The following is a 17,177-nucleotide window of genomic DNA, read 5'->3' on the forward strand; positions in this document are numbered from 1 at the left end:
AGCATTAATTATTTTTGAGTGTCTTTTAATCCAGTCATAGAAATCTGGCAACCCTAACTACGGTGGACGGAGAAAAAAAAAATACTGACAAATGCGGGTCCGAGAACAAATGCCTTGTCCCCAATGCTTCAATTTCCGAGACACTACCGAAATTAAGGAACTTAGATTAACTGCACGTATGCCACTAGAGAATTTCACTTCCAGGCCTCGGGGCGATCTTGTAATGGATCCATCCATCTAATGAGTGGATTCATTCTAGATGTTTGACCCAACAAATCGATACAGACCTCGACTGATTTGCTAATCATCCGAAATACTGAAGAGTTCCTTGCAGTGCTCCACTACACATAACTACGTCGATTGCACTATATCATATGATGGACCCCAGATAATCCCTTAATTTACGTTTTTTTTTTATTTATATACAGTACTAGTATATTACTACTATTCCTTAAAGGAAAACTGAACTTCATAAGCTATTGACAACCATTCAGGCACAGGAAGATCCCCAAATTATAACCGAGCTAATTAACCAGGCGCTCAGCCACCTATCACAACACGTTGCCACTTATGGAATAAAAATAAATCCTACGAAATCCACTATAGTAGTCTCCCTGAGACGATGGCAAGCTCAGATCCATCCATCTCTGGACGGCATCTCCGTCTCCCTAGCCAAACGGCACACTGATTTAGGAGTTGTTTTTGACAGGAAGCTCATATCCATTAATCACCTTTATCTCATCACAGCAAGAATGCCTTTTCATAACAAAGCACTACATAAACACCATCATTTACTCCTCTGTTCTGCATGGAGTGAAGCTGTGAGGACCTGCGTCCTCCACTACACTGAAGCTACTATTTGCACAAACATTCTGGCTGCTGAGATGGACTGCATATAAGCATCAGGTCCGAGCTTATCTTATCACCACTGATCAACTGCAATCAGTATTTCCAGATTGCCAACGAGAATAAGAGATATTAGGCTAACTATCTTTAAATTTCTTGCTAGTATGTGTGACGTTTCCCAGGTATGGAACTTCTGCCACTTGAAAATCCTCATCTATGGCCTAAGGGCTACGCCGTCCCTGTGTCACAATCAACACCGACTGCACATCAGACGGTTTATCCCGAGTCAATTGTTCAGTTTGGTCCAATAACTGATCTGTGATTTCGTTAGATTCTCCAAAGAACCAAGGTATAGAAAAAGGATCCTCGACTAACTCAATCTCGAAGCTTATGCATGAACACTTATCTTTAAGACACCGATGCCCTTCTGCTGACGGTAACTTGCCACCTCATTGGTGAATCTTTTAATGTATCCACCATATAACAGCAGTGGTCATCATCGTGGTTTTTCCTCGTATTCGAGATATAGCAAAAGACGTGCAATCAACTACCACGAAACTATCCCTCTAATGTCTGATTACAAATAATACAAGGGGTTTATTTCCATACAAATTTTAAACTAAAAGAACTTCTTACCTTTCCTGTTCAGTGAATTTTTCTTTTCTTCTGATCCGATCTACCTGCATAAATCAAAGTAAATTGGGAAAGACAAGTTTCGAAAAACCTTTTTATTACATCTAGCAGAGATACAGAAATGTTTTTCATAAAGTGGCTGTTCTTTAGAAGGCCGAATCGAGATAATAACGGGGGGGGGGGGGGGAAGAAGACCTTAACGCTTGCATTAATTTCTAAAACTCGTATGAAGTTTTCATCTAAATCCACTCCTTCCTATGACGCTGGAATTACAAGATGTTTGGCATAAATTTTAGATCCAAAGACGGACACTGCGATGGTCATCAAATGAACTATTCGGTTATTTATTATGCGTTGTATTTGTCTCGTTTTTCTCTCTCTCTCTCTCTCTCTCTCTCGTCTACTCCCTCGTTCACTTGACTTCTTTCGAAATCGCTTTCTGCAGTACTGCCATCTAGGAACGTTTCGGCGCATCGTTCTCTCTTAATTTTAAATCGTCTCCAAGTGAAAAACAGCAAAATCTTCGAAAAACGGAAAGGAAAATATTAAGAAAGTATCCTCGTCGATCTCACAATCGGGCCAAGTCAATTTTTGCCTCTTTCCTGGCTTTCTCGTCTTCGAGGATTCTTCGTCTTTCTAAGTCCAACAAGTAACTGACACCCCTTTTGTAATGCTTCTCCGATTCGCTGCATTTGACCCGACGAAAGTCTTCGCAGATGAGTTTCCGCTGGTCGAACACGGTTCCGTTGGCGCACAGAAACTTCTGGTCGTCCAACTGCCCGCTGGGGGAGAGAACGCAGATGTGGAACAGCTGACAGGCTGCTTCAATGTCGGCGTAGTAACCCCCTTGATTCTTCCCCTTGCACGAAAATCCCGTAATGGGCAGATCGTCGTACGAATAGAGGGGTGGCTCCGGTCGGCGGAAAGGAATTTCCTGAAAAAAAAGGAGAAAGAGTTGTAGTAAATTATTTTAAGATGTTCTTTGATATAGTTCAATACCAAATCTCAATTTTAAAAATGGCTAACGTAAGTCTGTAGCTCCCCCAAAGCCCCCTAATAACATTCAAAAATTTCAACAGATTTTTAAATATAAGGCCTTGGTAAAACTGAAGACAACCGTTAGTGTTCATTCTTTGGATACATTGGCATTCCATGAAAATCTACTCCCTCCTCTTTCTCTCTAAAATAAAGGGCTATGTGGTATACTCTACTTACCTTTCGTCGGTCAGCTGTACCAGTGCCGAAGACAAGAAAACATGATGTGATGACACAGATGGCTCTGAAAGACAAATTGTAATCATCATTGTACTGTGGGAAGATTCAGATCAAAGAAGATTAGAGTGGGTTATATGTTGCCGAAATTTTGGTTTGCTATTTAAAAATGAAACCGTTTTTAATTAGCAAAAAGGCAAGTGGAAAATATTACGCATTCTTGTATTTTGTCTGTAAATTTCTTGTGGTCTAAAGATCGGTTTGTTTTTAATCTTTTAATAGTGAATAAGAAATATAAAAATAATATAAATGAATTCTGTACACTCGAAGAGAATCGATGATCTAACGACTCCGGAATCAAAGGTCTAAGAACCCTAAACCAGACTCCAAAAAACATCAAACCATCAACCAATATCCACGAGTGAAAGAATCCATTAAGTCCATTAGTTAAAAACCAAAGCTAAAAGATTGTTTTTTTTTAATCCAGAAAAAGTCGATATCTGCAATACTGGAATATAAAAACTGTGGCAAATGTATCTCTTCCTTTCTGTAGGGCGAGATGCTTTTGTGCAAGGTCAGGGCTTTAGGGCGGATGAGGAAGAGACACTCACTCTATAACGGTATGAGCAAACTAAGATCTCGCATTACTGTGAAGCTGTCTTATCCAGGAAACAAACTTTACCGAATAAAAGCAGACCCCGAAGCTATGGCCCTCCAGTTTCCAGAAAAGCGGGCAAGAAGAAGTAATTTTAGCAAGACTAAGGATTGGGCACACTCACTTGTGTCTCTTAATGAGTAACAGCGCCCCGCAATGCACATAATATCATGTATAACTGCCTATTCATCATTTATTAATGGACTGCCCTCACTTTTTTAATATCCGCTCAAATACATTTAAATCAATTACCAATGCGCAGTCATCTTTAACATTATTACAGATCCTTGGTAATGATCCTGATCACAAAGCACTGTTTATCTTCATAAATCATATAGGAATATATAATAAAATATAACAGTTATTAGAATAGAATTAAAATGTATTAGCCATTATAAAGACGCAATATGGCCCTGGCAGCCTATGTCTCGTTAAATTCCATAACAACAACCTCTGCTTTCACTTTCACGATGTAGTAACCTTGGGTATAACCCCCATGTGCAAGTTCTGAAATATGGCACCTACCATACTGGAGGTGACCACCCAGGTGAGAACCAACGTAAGCAGAGGTTGAGGCGTGGTCACCACACGGAGGGATACCGCCTCTCTGTGATAACAGGCAATACTAGGGGTGGTAGAAGACTCTCATCAACCGGTGCAATCAGGAACATGTTGACTGCAACGGTAGAAAATAACCAAGAGATGCTGGACCAATGGAGTGATCCTGACTCATGCCAACGCAAGGTAACAGAAATTATTACAAGTGCAAGTGCAACAGCTATAAAAAGAAAAAATCCACTGCCTGGTGCAGTTCCCTGGTGGACACCTGAGATTCAGCAACTAAGGAGAGAAGTAATTAAAAGAAGGAAAGACTTCCAAAGAGCACGGAGGACCTGGCCAGCTGCAGAAGTTGAAGTGCTTAGGCAGCACTACAGAGATGTCAGGAATCATTATACAGAAACTATCAAGAAAAGTAAAAAGAGATCATGGGAGGGCTTGGTCTCCACAACAGGAAATGCTAACCCCTGGGGGGTGGTTTACAAAGTCACCATCAACAAACTCCCCAGAGGCGAAGTTTTAACATCCACTCGGACACCGCAGGGTGTACTCACCACAACTTGGGAGCAATCAATGGAAAATATTCTCGGCGTTATTTTCAAGGACCCAGCTATACCAATCCAACAACAGCACCAATTGTGCCAAGAAAACCAGAATTATGACACATCACAGCAGGAGCCCCCTTTCTCACGGGAGGAGCTCCTAGTAGCCGTCGCAGGGATCAAACCCAAGAAATGTCCAGGCTTAGATCTGATCGAGCCGGAAATTGTTAAAAAGGTAGCTGAATATGCACCGAAGCTTCTGCTGGATCTGTTTAACTGCTGTATGAAAGCAGGAAAATACCCAACTGAATGGAAGACAGAAAATATTAAGTTAATTTTGAAGAACCCAACCAAACAGCCAGAGAATCCAGACTCGTATAGACCCATTGCACTTCTATCAGTGGTGAGTAAACTATACGAAAGATTACTGCATAAAAGAATTTCCCAGCACTATGAAGCAGCAGGACTACCGGCGGTGAACCAATATGGGTTCAAACCAGGTTCCTCCACAATAGATGCATTGAAAAACCTGCTCACTGCAGCGAGGGAATGCAGCAGGAAATACTTCCTCCTGATCTCCATCGACTTTGCCGGGGCATTTGACTCACTCTGGTGGCCAAGTGTCCTCGGTAGGCTGAGGGAGGCCAGGGTGCCAATAAATCTATTCAACACTATAAAAGATTACCTATCACAGAGAAAGGTCGAGATCAATACCCCGTACAAGAATATAGTAAAAGAGATCTACAGAGGCTGTCCGCAGGGGTCTGTGCTGGGCCCATTGCTCTGGAACATTGTCTTCGATGAGTTCTTGAGAATGGACCTAGGAGAAGTCAAATCCCACGCTTTTGCAGATGACCTGATCCTTACAGTGGAAGCAAATTCAAGAGCTCAGCTTGAGACCCTGGCCAACCATGCCCTTCGACTGCTTCAAACTTGGGCAGCAAAGAACTTTCTCACAATATCACCTGTGAAAACCTCATCCATTCTCCTTAAAGGCTCTCTCGACCTGCGTAGACCACCCCAAATTAAAATTGATGAGAGCACGATAAAATTGGCACCACAGCTCAAATATTTAGGTATTCTCCTAGACAGCAAACTATCCTTTCAGCTACACCTTAAATACATCAGAACGAAGATCAGGAACTACTCGGCCCTGGTGGCCAGGGTCTCACGTAGAGACTGGGGCCTCAACAAGAGAACCCTGGCACTCTATTATAAGACAGTTTTCATACCAGCAATCTCATATGCTTCGGCCATATGGTACGATAAGACCACACTAGTAGTGAATAGAAGAACGCTGGATTCTACCCAGCGATCCATCCTCCGTGCCATAACCCGCGCCTGCAGTACAGTGAGTACACCAGCCTTACAAGTAATAGCAGGAACGCTCCCATTAGACCTAGAAATCGTTAGAACTGGAATGCTCTATTACCTTTCCAAAGGAGCCCCAGTTACCTTCCTGAATTTTACAACTGATCCCACTAATAATAGGAAGGCAGAAAAAGTACGCTTACAGAACCACCTGCTACAGGAGTAGCAAAACAGATGGGCTGGTACCACCAAAGGAGAGATCACCCGGAAGTTTTTTCCACACACAAACAGAGTATACCCGAAATCACCATCATGGTTCTTCCCAGGACTTCATACAACGTACTTAATAACAGGGCATGGCCCCTTCAATGCAAAGCTTGCTGGCTTCAGACTCACAGATAACCCACATTGCACTTGTGGAGAAATAGAAGGCTGGAACCATCTTATGTTTGACTGTCCCATATATGAAGACCTAAGATGTATTCTAATTGCAAAAGTGAGATATCTTCCAAGAGGACAAGAATTTCTCCTCCTTGAAACCGAAGAGGATTATAAAGCATTGTCACGATTCGCCCAGGACCTCTTCGCGAGAAGAAGGGTACAAATTGCCATTCACTGAGAAAAAGAAGAATTGGCACTCAACCATGACAACGCAAAGACAAAACTAATCATCAACCAGCATTTCTCCTCTTTAAATGAAAGAAGATTAAAACCGAAAAACTTGATGATAGACTGCAAACACAACCTCAACAACCTGAACTGCAAAGACAGGACTTGTCCCAGGAATGACCTACAATCCTAGAAGTTGACATCTCTTTAGAAGAAGTAGAACTCAAATAGAAGACCTACCATGGACTTGACCTCATTGCAGCTCTGCTGCCAGCGCAACAGGCTATACCTGTGCTCTCTTGCACGGTACGGTACTTTCTTTCCACTTCCCTGAGGAGGGAAGGAGTTGGTTTCACTGTCTCTTCCCCTCCTCGCCCTCCTTTTCCTCCTAGTGGGACATGGGCCTGCCCCACTGACCACAGGGGTCACCTCCTCTATCGACCCCTTACTTCCTATTTCCTCCCCCCTAGCCTTCAGTCTCTTCCCTACTCTGTTCACTTTCACAGCGTAACCCCACATAGTCTAAATTTAAATCTCTGACCTGGGGTCACCTTCCCTATTGGCTCCATATTTCTGGCTTTCCCCCACCTGTCTTCAGTCTCCCCCCTACTCTGCCTAAACACTAGCGGATGTCAAAATTATAAAAAAAAAAAAAAAAAATTGTCAAAATTCCAAATGCATACGAAAACCCCTTTCAGTCTACCTTTCAGCGACTACTTCCCAATACTATTAAATTACTTTATTTTATTTATTTATTTTTTTTTTTTTTTTTTATTTATTTATTTTTTTTTTTAGGTCCTTGCCACTGAAATCTCAGGAAATTAGGTGGCAGGACCTGCCAGAGTGAAAACGTAAAATTACTGGGTACCTGGTCTGCCTCCCCGAGGCATAGTGTGGACAACGTTGGGCCCCAGCAGGGGTCTAGCGGCTAAATGGCCAGAAGAACAACGAAACACAACACTACACTCATACAATATCCATACACTTTTAAATCTCTGGCCTTCCCAGTGAACTGGTACACCTACAATGAAAGCAACGCGGAGATGGGGGAAACCCCTGGTGCCGTTAGACACGAACACACTATACACTATACACTATATACCACCACTTTGCTTGGGTTCTGGAGACTAAAGATGGGTTCCACCACTCAAGTGATGGAACCCATGTTTAGTCTCCAGAGCAGCGCTTCGGCAATTCCCCCCCCCACACAGCTCTTCCATCATGCAGTAGGATTGATCTTTATGATGGGCATCGTGGTTAGATGGATCTCGTGGTTAGATTAACCTATTGGAAGCATTTGGATCAGCTGGGAGGGATTGTCGAGGCGACATTATGTCAAGGAGCTGGGTATATTCTTGCCATATGTACGTCATATCCAAAAATTTCACCGCTTCGTATTGTATCATATAGAATGTCCTCCCCACCTTTTTTTTTTTTTACTACAGAATACAACATGAATTTTCAAACTAATAGAAAAAACTTATCTGCGAAAATATCCAAACCTCCAAAACACTACCTCGTTCATTTCACAAATATACGCAGTCTCATTCTCCAAAATTTCAATAATGTCAATTTCCACCTGCAGTCCGCCAAATTTTGATTCAACCTCAATTGCTCATCTCAATTGTCCAAATTATTCGCTGTATGATTCCTTTCGCTTCAAAGGATGGTACTTATGTATATATGTCCGTTCTGATATTCCCTGTCAGAGACTTAGCAATTTGGTATATCTTCTTTTCGATCTTCTCTAGCTTAAAAATTTTCTACCACATTCTTTCAAATGTTTCCTCTATTGTTCTCCCAACCCCACTAATCACTTGAACTCTTTGACTTCCTCTCTTTTAAACTTGACTTTCTCTAGTCAAACTTTCCTAACAGTGAGGTAATTTCACAACTCCCGCTGGTTTCCGTTTTCTAGTCACACGGATCGAGCTGGTCGAGATGCTTGGGCTTTTGGCTCTAAAAAAACAACCGCAATAGTCCTCTAGGCACCTCCGATCACAACTTAGTGATGGTCTCTTCTCCAATGGAGCCTTTCTCTCATGGCCATTCTCAACCGCTTGTTGTTTGGCATTACAAGAATGAAAAAAATTGGATGCTCTGCGAGATTTCTTTTCCTTGGTCGGATTACTGTTTCATATTTCCGAGATTTTAATGTGGAGTGTGCAATAAAGGAAGAAATCCTTTGTTCCACACTCCACCTTAAAATCTCGTCCTTTTTCTAAACCTTGGTTTTCCAATAAATGTACTAAGAGAAGAATGTCGCATATTTTAATTGGTTTGTTTAAAAATCTCCAGGTTCATTTTATGCCTACACAAAAGCTCGCAATTGTAAAGCAGTTATTAATCAGCCCAAACTAAATTCGAACGAGCTAAAAGTAGAAATCTTGCTTCTTGTCCAAATGATAGTTGAGAATTCTGTTCTCTTGCCAAAGCTACTGGCTGCAACTTTTGCCCATCTCTATTCCTGCTTCTGTCAAAATCCGATGGTTCTATTGCCACTTCAGCCAAAGATAAATCTGACCTGCTAGCATTCTACTTTTCTTCTAACTCATGTATTGATGATATTAGTAAACCACCTACTAAGGTCTTCGTAAATCACCAACTACAGTACAGTCCATCCAACGCCTCCTGTGGTCTTCCGTCAAAAGGATGTCAGAAGGGTTTTTTATAATCCCGATTCTAAGAAAGCTCCACGTCCTGGTGGTATTTCTCCACTTGTTCTCAAAACATGTGCACCTGAACTTACTCATGTTCTGAGTCGCATTTTTTCACTTTCATAATCCAAGGGTGTTTGCCCTTCTGCTTGGAAATTTTCTCATATCCAGCCAGTTCCTAAAAATGGTGACAAATCCCTCCCATCGTATTATAATCCCATTGCACATGCTGTAAAAGCATAAAAGCTAACTATAAATGAGTAATGAAGAAATTAATTAACCACTAACTCTTAAAAAATCTAGAAAGCTTGCATCTGATCAACGATCGCCATAATGGATTTCGCCAATGTCGATGTATTGGTTGATATTCTGGCTTATCCTCTATGATCAAATTCAATAGAAAAGTTTAGTGAAACTCAAGCAGGTACTCTTGACATTTCAAAGGCTTTTGATCGTGTTTGGCATAAAGGTCTTCTAAATAAGCTTCCATCTTATGGTTTCTCAATTTTTTTATTTATATATTTTTTTTGTAATTGGGTATCCAGTTTTCTCTTTGACCGCTCACTGCGAGTGATGGTGGATGGCTCTCTGACTTCTCCACTAATGCTAATGTTCCCCAAAGTTCAGTTCTTTCTCCCACTCTTTTCCTCTTATTCATTAATGACATTCTTCCATTGACCGGAAATCCTATCTATAGCTTTTCCGATGACAGCACACTGCATTCCGCCTTCCAGTTTGAGAAACCTTGACCTGCACAAACAGCTTCAACTTTACGAATATCCACTGTCAATTCCTTAACTGCTGATTCTAGTGATGCTAAGATAACTCAGTTGACTTCAATCCTTCTAAACTTAGAAGGATTGAAGGTTTTGTCATGTTTATCTTCGATGCTACTCGCATTTCTAGGCAAGGTCATATATCCCTATTGGGGGTTACCCTGACGTAATCTCTCTCTTGGCATCATCATTCATCATTATCAGCCATTTTCAATCCACTGCACGATGAAAGCCTCTCTAGCAACTTTCCAGTTCCTCCTGTTTTGTGCATGACCATCCATTTACTACCCACGAACTAGTGAATTTCATCCGTCCGTCTCCGTTGTTGTCTTCCAGGTTTCTTTTAGCTCCTCTTGAGTGCCATTCTGTTATTTTCTTAGTCCATCTGTCATCATGTCTTCGAGCTATATGTTTTGCTCAAGTCCATTTCAGTTCTTTATTTTTGATAAGTATGCCCTTTTCCTCTTCTTACCTAACAGTCTGATTCCCAATATAATTGGTTCCATTCTTTGCTGTGTAGTTCTCAGCTTCTCCTCCATTCTTTTGGTGAGTGCCCAAGTTTCACTTCCATAAGTCAAGGTGGGGAGTATACTTATTTTACTGGGAGAGTTCATTATTTTACGTTTCAGACAAATTAGGATATTATTCCTCAGTATGTGACTATATTTCCTGAATGGTTCGAAATTAATCCGAAATTAATATTTCTCTTGACTTCCATTCATTTATCATTATTACAGCAAATAACTTGTCCCAGATAAATATATGAATCCACCTCCTTCAATCATTATTTCCCTTTCTGTGGCATACTTGTTCATCATTACTTTTGTTTTAGCCATATTCATCTTTAGTCCAAAATCCTTACTAACTGTGCATAACTGATTAAGATTTTCCTCTAATTCTTTGGGATCGTGGCTTATGACCACAATGTCATCTGCAAACCGTAAATGGTTTAGGTACTCTCCGTTCATATTGACTCCTTTCTGCGACCAGTCTAATCTTCTGAAAGCTTCCTCAAGGGTAGCAGTAAACAGTTTCGGAGATATTGTGTCTCCTTGTCGAACTCCTTTCTCAATTTTAATTTTGCTACTGTCTTTGTCTAGTCTAATAAAGGAGGCAGCACTCTCATATATTTTCTTCAAAATCATAATATATGGGGTATCTATGCCTTGTCTTTCCAGTGCCCGAAACATTGCCGTATGCTGTATGGAGCCAAATGCCTTTTCATAATCCACAAATGCCAGGAATAATGGTGTTTTATATTCATTTGCTTCCTCCATTAGCTGTGACATTACGTGAAGGTGATCCATAGTTGAGAATCCTGATCTAAAGCCACTTGCTCTTTCTGTTGATTCTCATCGAGTATTCTTTCTAATCTGTTAGTAATGACTTGTGAGCAATTTTTGGATGTGAGACAACAAGCTAATTATGATTGCATTATTCCACTCTTTAGGCGTCACGCGTTTCCTAACATATTTTGTGAAGAGTCTTGTCAAAATCTGTGTCATGTCTCTTCTTCCCAATTTTAATAACTCTACAGTAACTTCATCTTCACCTGGGACTTTCTGATTCTTCATTTTCTTCAACGCACGTTCTACTTCATGAGGAAGGATATCGGGTATGTCGTATGTGTTACTAATTTGCGATTCATCTTCCCCACTGCTGGCAATTCCTCGCTCCTTATATTAGTAGTCTTCTGCTATTTGAATTATGCCTCCTCTGCTATTTATAAGTACATCATCATCGCTATTCTTCAGTTTCAGTATCATTTGTCTTTCTGTATTACTGCTCATGGCTGCTGATTTAAATCCTTTGTTTTCCTTTAATGCTTGTTCTACTTTTCTTGTGTTAAATCTTCTTATGTCCTCTCTGAGTCTCTTTCTAATGGCTTTGCATAACTCAGTATACTCAATTTTCTCCCTGTCAGTGTTTATCTTGCTCTTCATTTTCATCTTTTGGTTCATCACGACAAGTGTTTCGTGACTAATTTTTTTTCTTTGGATTTCTTTTTACCTATAGCCTTCTCGGGCTTTATCACTTTCAGAAAGTTGTTGTCTTCCTCGTCAATATCTTGGTCCTGAAAGGTCTGCAGAAGCTCAAACTTATTCCTAAGTTCCAGTACATACTGCTTTTTCTCTTCTATTATCACAAAGCCCTTCGTATTATTTACTCTAGTGTTTTTTTTTTTCCCTTTCTTTTCTTACATCTATATCAAGTGTGAATCTTACCATTCTGTGATGATCACTTCCAACATTTACCTTGTTCAAGACGGTAACATCGTTCACAATATATCTTCTGTTAGTTAGGATGAAGTCAATGTCATTAGTTGTTAATCCATTTGGGCTCTTCCATGTCCGCTTTCTGTTCACCCTTTTCTTGAAAAAAAGTGTTCATTACTGACATTCCTCGAGATTCTGCAAATTCCACAAGATTTTCACCTCTTTCGTTTCTTTCACCCATTCCAAAATTTCCGATAGTTCCACTTTCCACGCTGTTTTTTCACTTTCCAACCTTAGCATTGAAGTCCCCCATAATGATAGTGTACTAAGTTTTCTGTTTATCTAGAAGTCTTTCAATTTCGGCGTACATCTCTTCAAACTCGTCATCACGGCTCGATGTTGGTGCATAAATCATTATAACCTTTCTTTTGTGCGTTAGTGTGTCCAAATACCATTATCTCAGCATCTCTTCCATCTGAATTCTGTATCTTCTCAGCTTAATTATATGCAATTAAACCAGCTTTAGAAAATTGAGACTGTTCTTTAAAAGCTGTTATTTATACCGATTCCCTCAGCTCAATCGTGGCATTATCTTATTCTTCAGATAAGAGTTCACCCTGTCCTAGATGAAATTGGAAGCTTATTACTGCAAATTGAAGAACACCATCAGTGGGTCACTTTTTGTTGGATTCCGGCACATTCTGGTATTTTGGCCGATAAAGCTGCAAAAAAAAAAAAAAAAAAAAAAAAATCCAACTACCTTAGATTTAACCAATACTTTACGAAAATTTCTTATTTCTTTATATGATAAATAAATAGACGCATTACAACCAAGGCAGCTTATGCGCCATTAAACCCCCATAACAACAACAACTTGAAACTCACAGAACCAACTTTTCTTCTTCCTCATTTATTCATTCATCTTCTACTTTCTGAAAGAACTTCCCTTCATACGTATCTCCTGAAAATTGCCATCTACAGAAGTTCATGTCTAATGTCAACAAAGATCTTTTTTCATCTTCTCTACCTTCAGGTTCTAATACCTTATATATATCTTACTATAGGTTCTAATACCTCTCGTGTTTGGGGTTTTCATAAAAAATTAGCCAAGGAAGGCAGAAATGCTAAAGAAGTCCATGAAAGAGTTGACGACATATTTGGGGAAGTATCATCCAGTTATGGTACTGTTGTAAGGCAGTCAGCAGAGTCAGGGTGGGAATCGATTGAGCCTTTTTGGGCGGTTATCTGAAACAATTTATGAATGTAGATTTGAATAGTTGAACTACTTCCCATCCTCCGTAGAGCCAGACGTGGTCCCAAATGACTATTATTTGTCCTGAAATCTCAAGTCTCATCTTCGTGGAGTACATTATAAAGATTATGACTTAAAGGCAGCTGTGGAAGCATGGTTCTGTGCCCAACCTGAATGTTTTTTCTTTTTTTTTTGAAATGTTAAACCTTTGCAAATTAAACACAGTAAGTGTATTGAACTTCAGAGTGAATACAATGAAAAATAAAAAAAATTGTACTTATGTCTTTTATACTCCAGTCTCAGAACTTTTTGACCACCACTCCTCGTAATACAGAAACAAGTACTTAAGACCTCTCATTGGGTATGCGTATCCACCATATCAATCCTCTTCATTAGCTGTTCTGCTAATTAAATCAGCCACGCCCAGTCTCTATGGACACCCCATAAATCTGTAGAAGTCAAAGACTGTCCAACTGTAAATGAAACCACGATGAACACAATACATAAGATTAGCAGCGAGGGGCATTCTTCACGAAGTCCGGTTACACATGTCATCTTAAAGCAGGCACGACCAGAGGCTTCTTAATTTACTTTTAATTAAGCAATTATGTAGCCAGAACGTTAACAATACTCCGTAATCACGTATTCAGGGTCGGACAAGGAATAAATAGACATTTAAGGGGTGCATGATCACGTCACTCGTTAGGGCTTTTATCAATGCAATTGACAGCAACGATAGAAGTGTGGTGTGATACCCCGCAGTGCGAGCAGAGTGTTCTCATACAAAACAAATGACATCGCTGAACACAATGGCACCTTCGGTACATTGTGTACTGCACTTTCTCTGGTTACAGAAATCTATTTAAATTAATTTGCCGGTCCTATCTGCACAATGCAATGGCACTCAACAAAGCCCACTTATTAATATTTTTAGCCAGCAGTTTTTGTCCACTTAATTATAAGCCGTACGTGTGTGTCACTGAAGAAGATGAATTGTTTTTTGATTTCGTTCTTTTCATGGATGGGAACAGTATTCTAGTGCATCCTTCCCTCCCCACCCTTTTGTATCTGCTTCACTAAAGTGTATTTTAGAAAAATGCGTCAAAATTTATTTCCATTTACTTCGCAGTGATATAAACCTAATTGCTTTCCCCTCCCCTCCTCCCACGACGGATATTACGGAGATTTAGTAATTACTGTACTTTGGCTGTCCTTAGGTGACCAGGATAAGACGTGAGCACCACATATTATTTGTGCCGCTTGTTCAAATGGATTACGTGAATGGTTGAACAAAAGGAAAGCTGATGCATAAGCACAAGACTTTATCCGAACCTGGATTCAGCAATGGAATTGTATGCAAATACCGGTACCTCAACATTATGGATTAGATTCTTTGTCCTAAAAAAATACTACATGGAATGCGATGAATGTGCGATTGGAGGAGACCTGATGAGAACTTCATCCAATCCTGAGTACACACCCGACTAAGAGATATCGCAGCTGGAGCTGTTTGCCCAAGATGAGTTGAGTGACTTCAACAGAGACGAGCGGATTGAATTATTAAGTGAGAAATTCCCAAATGATTCAAGAATTCAGGTATTAAGAATTCAAGAAGGTTTCATTACTTAAGTGGAAATTCCCAAAGATCAGCGTCACGAAAGTAAAAGAGGCAACCCTAGTGGAACCTCAAATCAGAGAACTTCTGCAGGATGAAAACTTTTGAAAAATGTCTGAGTGGATCAGAACCAAAAACTTGACAGGCTTTCGTGTGGCTTTGTGGACGCATTTTGGGTAACCACCGGTTATCCGCATACAAAGGAAGAGTTCAGGAATTGCTCGATGAATATAAAGAAATGGGTTGATGTATTACGCCGAAACATCACTGCTTGTATTCGCAAGGGGATTTACGTCAAGACATTAAGTGAATGGAAAATCTTTATTAACGTTTCTGGAAAGAACAAAAGTTGGCAAACTGATGCTGGAATTTGTGTCGTAGAATTCGGGACAAAGTATATGAAAGGAAATGATGCGCACTACATTTTTAAATTGTACATATCTTTGGTACAATAGTCTTGTATTATTTTAACGATGTGTATGAAGTGTGTTGGGTTTAAACTGCAAAAGTTGTAACCAGTCTGATGTGTCTTTTTTTTTCTTTTAATGAAATCGGTGCATTATTACAGCAGTCATATTCCAAAATTTGCGCGTTTATTTTATTATTTATTAATAAATAAATACATTATTTTATTTTTTCCCAGGATCTTAATCCTACCCTTTAAAACGAGGTATCGCATTTGAAAACACCCTACATAAAAACAAAATAATTATCGTAAACACTACAAAATATAAATTCACTGTACATACGCCATTGAACAATTTGTTCAACTGAGCTGATTAATCATAATTTTAGTAGGTTTTTTGAGCCCAATCCGGCTAAAATTGTAAATGTATTGCAATTACGTTAACTTCGTATTATCCTTGTACCAGCAAACTGTGTTGAGCAGAACATCATCTTCTTTGCCGTCCACAACTCTGACTGACTTTGTAATGGTACAATGTCAGGGGTGTAAACCGTCCTCGCTAGTAATATGACGAACTTTGACCAGCTCTAGCTCTTGAATCACACTCTTCGACATGAAGAACACTTATTTTGCACCCACTCTGTGAATTCTACCATCACCTTAACAGCCGGCCCTCATTATCTCAAGTTAAATAGATTATGCAATGGTGGAGTGTCTGAATAGGAAAGGAAGGGTGCGAAGAAATTATTAGCTATTTTTTCTTTTCGTTTTAACAATAACACGCTCTATAATACGATTAGTACGAAGAATATAAGTAGGATAGACAAACCCAAAATAGGCTTACCGCTATGGCGTCTACACACACGCGCAGTGATTATATAAACGAGGGCAGGGACCACTTTGTACGAATCGTGCTGCCCCTTGATATCTCAGAGGCGTCGAAGATGGGCAGCACATGCACCGTGAAGGGGTGGTGAAGGAACTAACGGTGGCTGTTCTCTGTCAGCAAATAGCTGGAGCGAACAGCAGATGGAATGCCATTCCACGTAGGCACATCCGAAACCAAGAAAAGAATCTTATTGCAAAGGGCAGTAACCAATTTCAAGTGTAGGTTTCCTCACTTACCTTTCCATTGTCAGTGGTCGGTTGACCTCTACGGAATACGATGACGTAAGAAGAGAATATTAAGGTCAGATATGGCCGCCGCTTTGTTGTTGCTGTATCTTCCCTCGCTGGTTGCCGCTTTGGCTGTGAAAGAACGAACGACTCGCCAGCAGTCGCTCCCTGCAAAATCAATCCTCCTCGTAACTTGCCAAACGAGTTTGTGAAATGGGTCATATAAAAGTTTCGTACATCCCCGCCTAAAGGGAGGATAAGGACCGTGCGACCGGTGAGTAAGATGTTAGTCACGATAGTTGAAAATTGAGGGTATAACCTTCAGGAACTCCTTCCGTTATTCCCTTCTTCTGTCCATGCTGTTTAAAAAACAAACATCATTCCGTGTGTGTGTGTGTGTGTGCGCGCGCGCTTTAACTGTGTGCTCTTGTGAAGATCTGTCCCCACGTTGAGATACTCATTCCACTTCCTTCTAGGCTAACTGCACATTCAACTATACTGCGTGTGTTTCTTCTCGGAATATTATTTTTCGTGCGGAAAATGAGTGGAATATTCTGCAGACCTCATAAGTTGATTCATCGTAAATGCGTAACTGCATTTTCTGTAGAAAAAAAAGAAAGTTATATTACACCATTAAAATGGTATCCTTAAAATTGACCACAATCCCACACTATAAAGTATTAAAATCAGTATCCTTTCAGCACGAAAGTGTTTTCATTTGTTTATTATGCAAATTTTGGCTCACCCATCGATGTGGACACCTATATATGGTG

At 40.1% G+C, this 17,177-nt stretch overlaps 1 protein-coding gene across 1 annotated transcript; it reads right to left on the reverse strand.

Moving 5' to 3' along the window:
* Positions 1–1,635: 1,635 nt before the first annotated feature.
* LOC150076536 (uncharacterized) lies at positions 1,636–16,640 on the reverse strand. Its single transcript, XM_090387404.1, has 3 exons — positions 16,414–16,640; positions 2,695–2,758; positions 1,636–2,413 (listed from the first exon to the last, which is right to left on the reverse strand). Exons 1-3 carry the CDS (start codon positions 16,419–16,421, stop codon positions 2,048–2,050), a joined length of 438 nt encoding a protein of 145 aa, XP_090243530.1. The 5' UTR covers positions 16,422–16,640; the 3' UTR covers positions 1,636–2,047.
* Positions 16,641–17,177: the final 537 nt, after the last annotated feature.

The sequence above is a fragment of the Mastigoproctus giganteus genome, chromosome 13 (genome assembly GCF_048544385.1).
Source record: "Mastigoproctus giganteus isolate SK-2022 chromosome 13, ASM4854438v1, whole genome shotgun sequence".
Classification (NCBI taxonomy): Eukaryota; Metazoa; Arthropoda; class Arachnida; order Uropygi; family Thelyphonidae; genus Mastigoproctus; species Mastigoproctus giganteus.